Source organism: Ptychodera flava, chromosome 15 (assembly GCF_041260155.1).
Source record: "Ptychodera flava strain L36383 chromosome 15, AS_Pfla_20210202, whole genome shotgun sequence".
In the NCBI taxonomy this organism is placed as follows: domain Eukaryota; kingdom Metazoa; phylum Hemichordata; class Enteropneusta; family Ptychoderidae; genus Ptychodera; species Ptychodera flava.
Window position 1 is genome coordinate 34,840,317 of NC_091942.1, and position 10,738 is coordinate 34,851,054.

General features: G+C 35.3%; 1 protein-coding gene across 1 annotated transcript; it reads left to right on the plus strand.

The window, feature by feature from the left end:
* The first annotated feature begins 1,279 nt into the window (after window positions 1-1,279).
* On the plus strand, window positions 1,280-7,687 carry LOC139151996 (ubiquitin-conjugating enzyme E2 S-like). The gene is made up of 4 exons (XM_070725073.1): window positions 1,280-1,473; window positions 3,287-3,434; window positions 4,273-4,463; window positions 5,413-7,687. Exons 1-4 carry the CDS (start codon window positions 1,465-1,467, stop codon window positions 5,710-5,712), a joined length of 648 nt encoding a protein of 215 aa, XP_070581174.1. The 5' UTR covers window positions 1,280-1,464; the 3' UTR covers window positions 5,713-7,687.
* The last annotated feature ends 3,051 nt before the right edge of the window (window positions 7,688-10,738 follow it).

Here is a 10,738-nt window from a genome sequence, read left to right on the forward strand (position 1 = left end):
TTTTTCCACATCAGGGTCTTTTATGTGACTGTTTGGAACACTCATAACTCGGGGACATACATTATGGATTTTAATTGAAATAGATTTCAACGTCCAGATTTATAATTTTATCAGGTTGATCATTAAAACCTTTAACAGAGCATCGATCAGAGGTGGAAACAGAACGCTAAATTTACATTTATACCAAAGTTAAAGCCCTGTAGCTGTAACTCTTGAAATTTGTTGACCTGAAAGAGGCTTTCTATTTTCTCTCGTTTTCTTTAAAGTCTACAAATTTAAAGGATATAGTCTTTTACTACTGAAAAATTGGACAAGTAAATTTATATTTTAACCGTTATTTTGATTACGCCATTTTTAAAAACTGGTATTATTGCAAAGAAAACAAAGCATATGGTGTCCCAGTGGAAAACATTCAGTACTATCCATTATATCATACTACTCTGTTGTTTCTGTGAAGATTCTAATGCATATATGCACAAAGTACAGTGTTTTGCTTTATTTGCATGAGGGCGCCATTTTATGTTTGGGCAAACGTTTATTATTTATCTTGCTCAAAATAGCACATGCAGTCCGAGTGGACAGTTTATTATACTTGTATATACAACCCTCAATGAGTACATTCCCACGAACTTGTTTTAGTTTGGAAGTAAAGTCACAAAAATAATACTAAAAGATACAGATATTGGACCTTTAAAGTTTAGTGCAGGTATTGTAATGTTTATGACAGAAAAATAACTTTTAACATTTGAAGCAGAGATCTATATAGAGTCCATAAATTAAACCCAGATTTAAGGCAGTTTGTTGTTGATATTGTCAACTAAGAGAGCTATAATTTGCTCGATCGATGTGACTAACAAATCAAAAATTGATGATAATGCAATGTGTGATTTTCAGCAGTGATATTTCAATTGACTCAAAACGGGGTTTGATTACTTTTGACTTTTTTTACTTTTTAATAATAATAATGATAATAATCTGCTTCATTTGAGAAATCTGAGAGGAAAGACTGTAATGAACACATTTATCCAAGATCAAGTGGAGAGACTCACACATTGTATCTATATTACGCATGACTATTCCCGTTTGTTAGAGTTGCATATATCGATATAGTGGTATGTTTGTTTTCAGTCTTTGTTTTTTTGTGTGTGGTCTTCACCTTAAGTTTATTATCCATTTTGTGTTGTCAGAAATCTTAAACAATCACAACAAATCCGAAGGCAAATCGAATCGCCCTTGAATCGAGGAATCAGCCTGGTTTAAGTACCGCCCTCTTGAGTTCACTATTTGAGAATATGAAAACGAGGCTCCGCCGTTTCTTGGTACCTGATTGGTTGACTCGAATATTCGTATTTGAAGCCATATTGATAGTAGGAACAAGGAACACCAACATAATTGGCATTCTTGTGCTATTTAGTGCTTTATTCCTTCCCTCCCTAGCACAAATTTAGACTGTTCTTAGTTACGATGTCTGGTGTAAGTATCCAACATTTTCCTCTACTATTTCTATGAGATTATGTGCGCAATCCACAGGAAAAACGATTCGATTGGTGTTGTGTTTGATGCGTTTGAACCGAGTCGCTAATATTATGAACCTATTGTCCTTGTTGTCGAAAGCAATAATGTTCAAAATTGTTTCAGTCGTGTTATTTGGCCCATATGCCGTTGCAACAAATGATTCGTTAGTTTGCATTTCATTCACTGAAGGTATGGTTCGCAGGAGTAAGTGAGACTGAATCGTTTGCGTGCTTGTTTTTACAACGTTACATGATATATCACTTACCAGCTATATAGCCTTCGACGCGATATTTACAAAGTAGAGCTTGGTTTACCAAGCTAGTATTCCACGTAGTGATATAGGTTGATTTCGGTAATATCTGCACGTTTGTGAACGAAAGTACTTCCTTCACATCAGACACGTATGGTTCCATCATGTTTTGAACATCCGCCGCTTCACGCTAATAATGGTTGTCGTTTGTAAACGTGTCTTAACCTCCATATCAACAACCTCGAAGGCACTGTAAAGTATCAATAATTTAATGTTTTGCTTCTGTCTGCACTTCGCTTGATATGTTGAGTACACACATGAACAGAGACGGATCACTGCGTTTCATACTATAAACCAGGAACTGTCTATGGCTGTGTTTGAGGTAACCTGTGCAATAATAAGTATTGAAGTAATAATTTTGAAAATTCAACAGCAAGACAATACAGTCTACCTCTGACTAAAGTCGGTGAAGATACATATCGTGCACAAAGTAGTATAAAATCATGCATCCTTTGGTACCATTACTGCTTCCCTCACTGTTTTTCATAAGTACAGGAAAAGCCTGCACTTCAAATATCATTATTTCGTACTTGGTATTGTCATGATCTAACAAAGGGTACTAACTGTAGACTATGACTTGCAAAGCTTCAGTAATGTAGTCTATGGTTTTCCCAATAGTAAATTTTAGACTGGAAATTCACTCCACTTGATCTGGGAAAGCCTCAGGCTGCATTACTGCCACTGGCAGTGTTCATAAAAGAGGTTGCTATTTGAGTCAGGAGAATACTCTACATCGTAGTATAAAATGATTGTTTCCTCACATTATAAGTACAATCAAGCTATCTACATTGGTAAATTAACACTCAGGGTCTAACACAGTGGTTTGCTGCATATACCGTAAAGTTAAAAATGGGTTTCACTTATTTAATACTACAAAATGAGTATTCAGTGTCTTTTATGAGTATTCAATGTCTTTTGAAAAAAAATCTGTGAAGTTTGCAGACTTGTAGTGGGAAGTTTGAATAACAATAATTAGTGATATGGAATAAAAGAATCAATCAGAAACAGGCTTCATACCAATGAATACAAAATTTGATTCAATATCAAAATGACATTTTACACATTTAACTGGCCAAGTGTGTAAGGTATGACACATAGAGTAGCTGTCTGCTTATAAACATGCCATTGCTAGCGTCATGTTGGTAATTTGTATAGTAATATCCAATTTACCCTGGTCATCCTACCTAAAAACTCTGTACTACCACCAATTGATCATCAGTATCAAGCACTTGTTCACTGAACGTGATGCTTGCACTCTGATATGCAGTATCTCAGATTTATGAAATTTGTCACATAGAGCTAGTAGAAACAATTGTTAGTGTTAGGGAGGCAGTGCCAGGAGTTCTACAAAGTTCTCCATGTTACAAACAACTACAACCTTTCTTGAAAGATGTGTTTTTAGTCAAAGTTACACATGTCTCCATGATGTTATAAATGTGTTTTTTATTCTTTGTCATGTAGAGTTCCAATGTTGAAAATCTGTCACCACAAACAATCAGACAGGTAGCCAAAGAAATCTCAGAATTATCATCTGACCCACCAGAAGGAATCAAAATCTATCCAAATGAAGAAGATATCACAGATATTCAAGCTACAATAGAAGGACCAGGTAAATGTACTCATTTGTGCCCAGCTAATCATTTGGATAAATCTGATCTGAACAAGAAAGAGGTCTTTCTAGACCGCAAATCACTGTATTGTTCATCCTCTGACTCAATCCCTGCAAATATTTGGAAAAAGCTGAAAGGCAAAATCATCAACTCGTAATTCATTTTTTTGATCTGTGTAATGCTACATATTCTTCTGTGTATTTCACCAGTGATCACTAAAAGCAAGTCCATATGATGCGAAATGTAAGAAATCGTAGCCTTTTTGTTCTTCATAAAAGATTGGATCCCTGCATATCAGGGAGAGAGTATCCCTCCCAAAAAGTCTGGAGTCTTTCCCACTGATACAGTGCCACTTAACAAGGTGTGATTGTCTGTACTCCTTCTGCATATTCCCAGTTGATATGAATATTTATGACTGTGCTACATGTTGTGTGAAGTGTTCTAAGAGCACCCAGATTTAAATAGAAATTTAGCATATATGTAAGGGTGTTTACAAGACCAAGAAGACTACATGCTTCAACATGTACCTGCAATGTGTTCCATAAGGTGTGAAGTGAATCACACTGATGATATTGATATTATTGTCTTGGGTAAAGACTACACTATAAAGTGCTACTGAGCAAAAATCTTTTAAGATGCAGACATTTCATAGGACTTCATTTCCCTCATGTCATTTCTATTCCAAACTTCTGTCATATGATAATTTTAATTTGTTTTTGCTCATCTTGCTTTCACCATTAATAAAAAAAAATCGATAAAATGCTAAAATGTACAGAAAACCAAGTCTGTAACTGCCTGTAAAATATCTAATTGTTCGTACCAATGTCTATTTTACAGCTGGAACGCCATATGCTGGTGGTTTGTTCAGGTTGAAGTTGGTGCTCGGTAAAGGCTTTCCGTCAGTGCCACCAAAAGGTTTCTTTCTCACAAAAATTTTCCACCCAAACGTTGCCAGCAATGGTGAAATTTGTGTGAACACGTTGAAAAAAGACTGGAAGCCAGAATTAGGAGTAAAACACATTCTTCTGGTAAGTAATGGTCATCATTGCAATGTCGGTAACTGTTCTTCAGTTTTGAAAGGTGCAAAGAACTTGTAACAGCCTTTGTTTTGGTTTCTCTGTCAGACTACCTGTATACTCTCATTCAGGCAACAAACTTTTAGACTAAACTTGTCTTGACAGTTGATAATTGTACCTCTGCCCTATCAACTTTACTCTGTTTTATTTACAATCCACCTTATTTGTTCTGAATTTCATCATCTAATGGAGTAATCAATTGTCAGAAGCGTATTAAACAGGCATTTCATCACCATTTTGTGAAATTTAGTACTGAAAATGTGTAGATGTTATAAACATTATATCAATTTTAATACTATTATTTGGCTGATAGAGATATAAGTAGAGATGATAGGCACAATATAACGTTTGTGAATTCTGTCTCATTACATTGTCTTCCACAGAATATTGTGAAAGTGATGAATTCCTTGCTTGTTTGCTGAATAACAGTTCATCGTCTTTTCACCGAGTTGAACCTTTTTGAACTTTTGTTTACTGCCTTTGATACCTCAAAAAAAATATTGAAGTTCAAAAGAGTTACGATATTGAGTTTGATAGTTTGAATGTATATAGAATAAAAGCCTAGTGAGTTCAGTTCAGGCTTGACTAGAATATGGCATTTGTGAACTGTAAACCTTGAACGGACTATAAGATCTGTGACAAGGGTGCTTCTTAACCCTTTCAGGCCTAAACCCCTATATATAGGGGTAGCTCTGGTAAGTTACCAGAAAGTCAGGCCTGGAAGGGTTAAACTCCCATCTCATTAGAGCGCCCTCAAGTGACAGGTCTTGAGGCTAGATCTTCCAGGATACCCTTTTAGAGAAAGGATATACTGGTAGTAGTTTGCAACAAAGTCAACACATGATAGGAAATAAGTAGCGGGTGATTATTCTCATGACTGTCCTCTAATTCTGTATTTCAGACCATCAAGTGTTTGCTTATTTACCCGAATCCGGAATCAGCGCTGAACGAAGAAGCGGGCAAACTGTTACTTGAACAATATGATGACTATTCAGTGAGGGCCAAAATGATGACTGAAATCCATGCAATCCCCCCTAGGTCATCTAAAGACAATAAAGACCCAACTGCAGACGAGGGTCCATCGACGTCTGCCGCTTTTGACTACTCAAGTAACGGCCCAGTGGCGAAGAAACATGCGGGAGACAAAAAAGCACTCGAAAAGAAGAAAAAAGACAAAAAGAGAACTCTGAAGCGATTATAACACTAGCTACAATTTAGATCACTTTTTTAAGAAAAAAATTTTGTACAAATAATTGTTTTGAAACCCGATGTTATTGATGAACCGTGTAAAATTGGTTTGACCAACTTGAATTAGCTTCCACTGTCTTGAAAGTTACTGTATATGATATATATAAATATATAAATATAAGATGTAAAACGACACATTGTGTATGTGGTTATGGAATAATATTTTGTAGCATGGAAAGTAAGATCATTGCCATGACTGTGCAATTACAGTACCTTTTGATGCTTGTTATTTTGTTTCTTCAGAATGTCTTGTTTACCATGATTTCAAGGTGTTTAAATGTTGCTATGTTATGTGAATTCTTTGTTACTCTGGCTGTCTCCTAATGACAAAACTTTGAGAGCTTTTTTTGCTGGTTGTCCAACATAACCATTCAGTATTATTTGTTCTGATTGTGTAAAAAGTAAATTCCTTGAAACTTGCCATGTTCAAAACTTTCATTCTGATTTTGACTTCAAAGGTCATAAATGTATAGTGGCATGTTTTTTTTTAACGGTAGCTTTCATTGCAAGCCACACTAAATGGCAAAGTTTTGACGCAAACATACCCAACTATCATCCAAGTAAAAGTTCAACACTTTCTGATATTAAAGAGACAATATGACAGAATTGCAAAAGTTGTTACAACATACACAATGAAGTTTTTGTCATAGAGAAATATTTTGATAGTCCTGCATGCAATAAAGAAAGTGAAGCCTTGAGAATCCATCCTTAACAAGAGTTCTCACAGTTTTATTCAATACGTTTATACATGCTTGGCAAATTTCTGCTTCTCAAGTTTGAACTTTCTTTGAACTAAAGAGAGAAGGTTAGGAAAGTGTTTAATAATCTGAAAGATGAATCAAGACATGACGTGCTTGAACTGTACCATTTTTAGATACAGAAGTTGGCCATATTAATTACTAGTTTCGCATTGCCAAATGTTCCAATTGTGATTACAGCTCCATATTTTTAATATCTACCAGGTCTGTTTTGTCACTACAAATATAGGGCACTGCCAAGGTGCCACATGCTAGTCCTATAGGCTCAAATGATACAAGCTTACAATTTTCATGATCATAGTTTTTGAATAAGTTATTTTGGAAAATAATGTCTGCTGGAGGCTGTCAACAGTTCCTTACACCATTATTTGTTACTTTAAACCAATACATATCCAAAGTCACAGTGACTAGTCCGCGGTAAGAGCTGATAATTATACTGGAGGGATGTCAATACTTTGTGCATTGTACTGTAGCCAGCACTTGCTGTGAATTTTCATGCAAAATTAAAGGTAAAAACAGCATAAGTGGGTGTTGACAGTCAGACACCAGCTGATCAGTCTCAAACAGATATAATCAAGCTCAAACTTGGAAAGCTAGAGTGAAATATTTCAGCTTATTATGATCATGATAACAGACCTTAACCTCTCAAGTTCATGTCATGTGTCACCATCAAGCCAAGATGGCTAAACCAATGTGGTATAACATGTCCAATATGTTGCATTTTCAATTTGAAGGCTTTTCAAACCAGAGATACTGTAAACATGATTTTGCTTGACTTAAAATACTTTCATCATGATGTTTTGGCCCGAAGCCATTGATGTCCGTTGTGTGTGCTGACCTGTTACAGTGGTTTGCTTTGAAGCATTGGCATTAGGTGAACTAGACATATTGTGAAAAGGTTAAACTGCTATAATATACCATGTCAAGCAGGTTTTGGCCAAATACCACTTTTTACCGACTTGGCAGATGGGGAATTGATAAGTCTGGCAGGATAGGGATTAAACGTATCTGGAAAGGGGGGTCAGTTCATGTACCTTCAAATTTTTCATGATAAGTTAATGGCCAACAGTGTTTGACACTTGGTGGCGCTGTAACTACTTCTCTTGTCTGCTCTCACACTTTATGTATTCTTTGAGTAGGACATATTAAATTTTTTCATTTGACATTTTCTATTGATCGAGTCTGGAAATTCTCTTTTGTAAGATTTTCTTATGCATTGTTTTATGCAGTGTTCCAATTATCACAATTGTCCACTGTCATGAAAGCATGGGAGATACAAGTGATGAATTTGTTATGAGTACATGTGAGTGTTTCTAAAAGAAACCATACAATTTAGTGCTGAAATGCTAAATGACAGAAGAGCGTGTCCCTCATAGGGCCAAGAAAGCTCTACAACCAAAGTCCTCGAACACCATATCTGATCAGTACTGTAGTTTTGTTGAGGGTGGTACCCAGGTAATTTTTACTGCAGTTCCCAAGCTATGTCAATGATACATCAAAGCAATAATATTAGGAGACAAAAGATATTGTATCATGATATTCCTAATACATTTACCTATATACCCACACCCACCTAAGACGAAACGATGAAGCCATAATGTTTTATTATGTGCTCTGAAAGTGTTCAAATATACTCTAAATATCACTTTAAGACACTGTGACACTCAACGACCTTATAGGTTAGACTGTAAAGATCATCATTCTGCATTTCTTGGTGAGATTAGTTGGCGAAAGTATGCTGAAATGATACTGTTGGAAAATGCTTTACTTGGACATCCTATGCTATACATGATTGTACCAAATCTGATCTGATGTAACACATGAATCAGGCTAGGAATGTTAATTACTAGGCAAAATACGGGGAAGCTTTCCCACCGATTCAATATTCAAGACAGAGATTGATCACCTCACTGATTACCATAACGACATATTTCAAATCTTTCATTGCTTTCTCTGAAATTCTATCATTCACAGACAACTTACATCACAGCCTAAAGAAAACTGCAGTAACTCATGAAGTGACCTTACTGGCTAAGCAGGCTCGGGTACAATATCTGAATATCAAGTCTTCAGCACAATAGCATATGCAGGCACTTGCTTCGTTCTATTATGTGTAGAAATTGACATTACCAACTGGAAGTATTTAAATGTAGTCACCCAAGCCAAAAGCAATGCTATATTCTTTGAGCATTAGGGATGCCGCTGTCTGAATAGTATTGAACAACAATTTTAGTTGCATGGATACCAATGATGTATTTATTGGACAAATGATGTCACAGTTATTAAAGTTGTGGTATTGTCAAAAGAGAATGACCCTGCTGACCAGGAGCTTTTTAAAAACGTATTCAAAATCAAGATGTCACTGTTCTAGACTTTGCTGTTTTCAAGATGATAAGAATTTGCCAAAAAATGCTGACTTTGCTGTGTTCCAGTGATTGATGTGATAATTCTAGCATTTTGCATCGTTGCTTGGTCAGCAACCCACCAGTTTCTGTACATATCCAAAAGTCATTTGTAAAGTTCTGAAATCTATGCTGAATGAAACTACAGTGCTTGAGTTTTAATCAGTTCAGCACTTCTTTGAGGGCCAGTTTGTTGTGAAGCAATCTGAATTATATAAAATCAAAGGGAAGAATCTATTTCGATATGATACATCTGAAGAAGTGCAACAAGAACATCCATTTTCCTCGCCAGATTTCTTGTCTGTTCACTGCTATGTAAAACGTATGCAGTGACACAGAAAAGGACTGTTTTTCACTTTTGCAGAGTCATCCAGGTATTGCATGGTGCAAGTTGGTAGATTGACCTGATGTTGTCAGGCAACATCACTTTGGAGTACTATTGGGTAACTTTATGATATTACATGCACTAAACTTCATTAAAATTTTGCCGTGAGTATGTGAAGCCCTTTTTGTTTGTAGATACCAAATGAAAGAGCTGCTACAGGAATACATACATTTACTGATTGTAGAAACTGAAGTGGGACAAACGGGAAAGGGGAAAAGCAGTATTAGAAGACCGTTCTAAACTGAGGACAACAATGATTTTAGTATCACATTCAAGAAAACCAAACACTAATTAATGAAAGAAAGTAGAATACATAATATGTAGAATATTCAGAGGTTCACGACTGATATGCTAGTAATGATATTGGCAACTGCAGCCTGAAAGAAACATCAAACCATTCACTGCACAAGTAGATTATAGAATGCAAAATAGTTGGAAATAAAATTAGATGTAAATTTTGAAATATTTACATACCTTCCGATATTTTGTTCTGTATATCAAATACAGACTCCTGTACATCAGCCAAAATCTTGTCAAAATGCCTAGTGTTCAGTTTGTCAATACAGTCCTGTATGTATGCAGGGTCCAATGTTATTGCTGAGAACAGAATTTTTGTCAGAGACCAGCATTCCTTTGTCAACAATAACATTGTATATCATACAAATTATGGCAAGTACTTTGTACTTCAACATACAGTTGGAAAAAAATCTGAAGTTTACTTGTTTTTACTAAACAAAAATATGATAACATTGGTTACAGTTATTTGTCCCTTTAAACAATGGAAAATTTCATAATAGAGTTTTGCCAGTCACGATAGACTGATCAACCACAGGAAGACACTGAACTTGTCAGTTAGGTGATTTATTTTCATGGTATGCAATATAAAGATAAATTCACATTTCTACTTTTACGAGGATAATTTGTCTTGGTTAGCCTAATTTCATTAGTGACAGAAATTTTCTTAGGGAAAGTTATTTTTGTGTTTTATCAACTGAAAGAAAATACAAATATGTAAATGTATGAATATATGTTAATTATTTTATTGTCATTGACATACAATCCATGATATGCAAATGTTGAAATACGACAATTCAAATTTCGGCGATGAAAGCACTCTAGCTGCCATCTGTCTTGATAATTTTAATGACTTTTAATACGGTGCATTATGTTGTATTCAAATGAAAGATGTGTGGAATAGCTGCTCATCATATAGTAATCATTGCAATTGCACTGACATATATTCAATAAAAAGCCTGACTTTGAACCTTTTTAATATAAATGTCACTTGACTTGCTATTGGCAAATATATAATTCTCTGATATACAGCAGTAGTAAATATTTTAGAATTTTCCAATTTTGGGGATAAAAATTCTGTAGCTGCAATCTCTTTTGATGATTAGAAAGACTTTAAACACACTATTAAAAGTGAAAGTT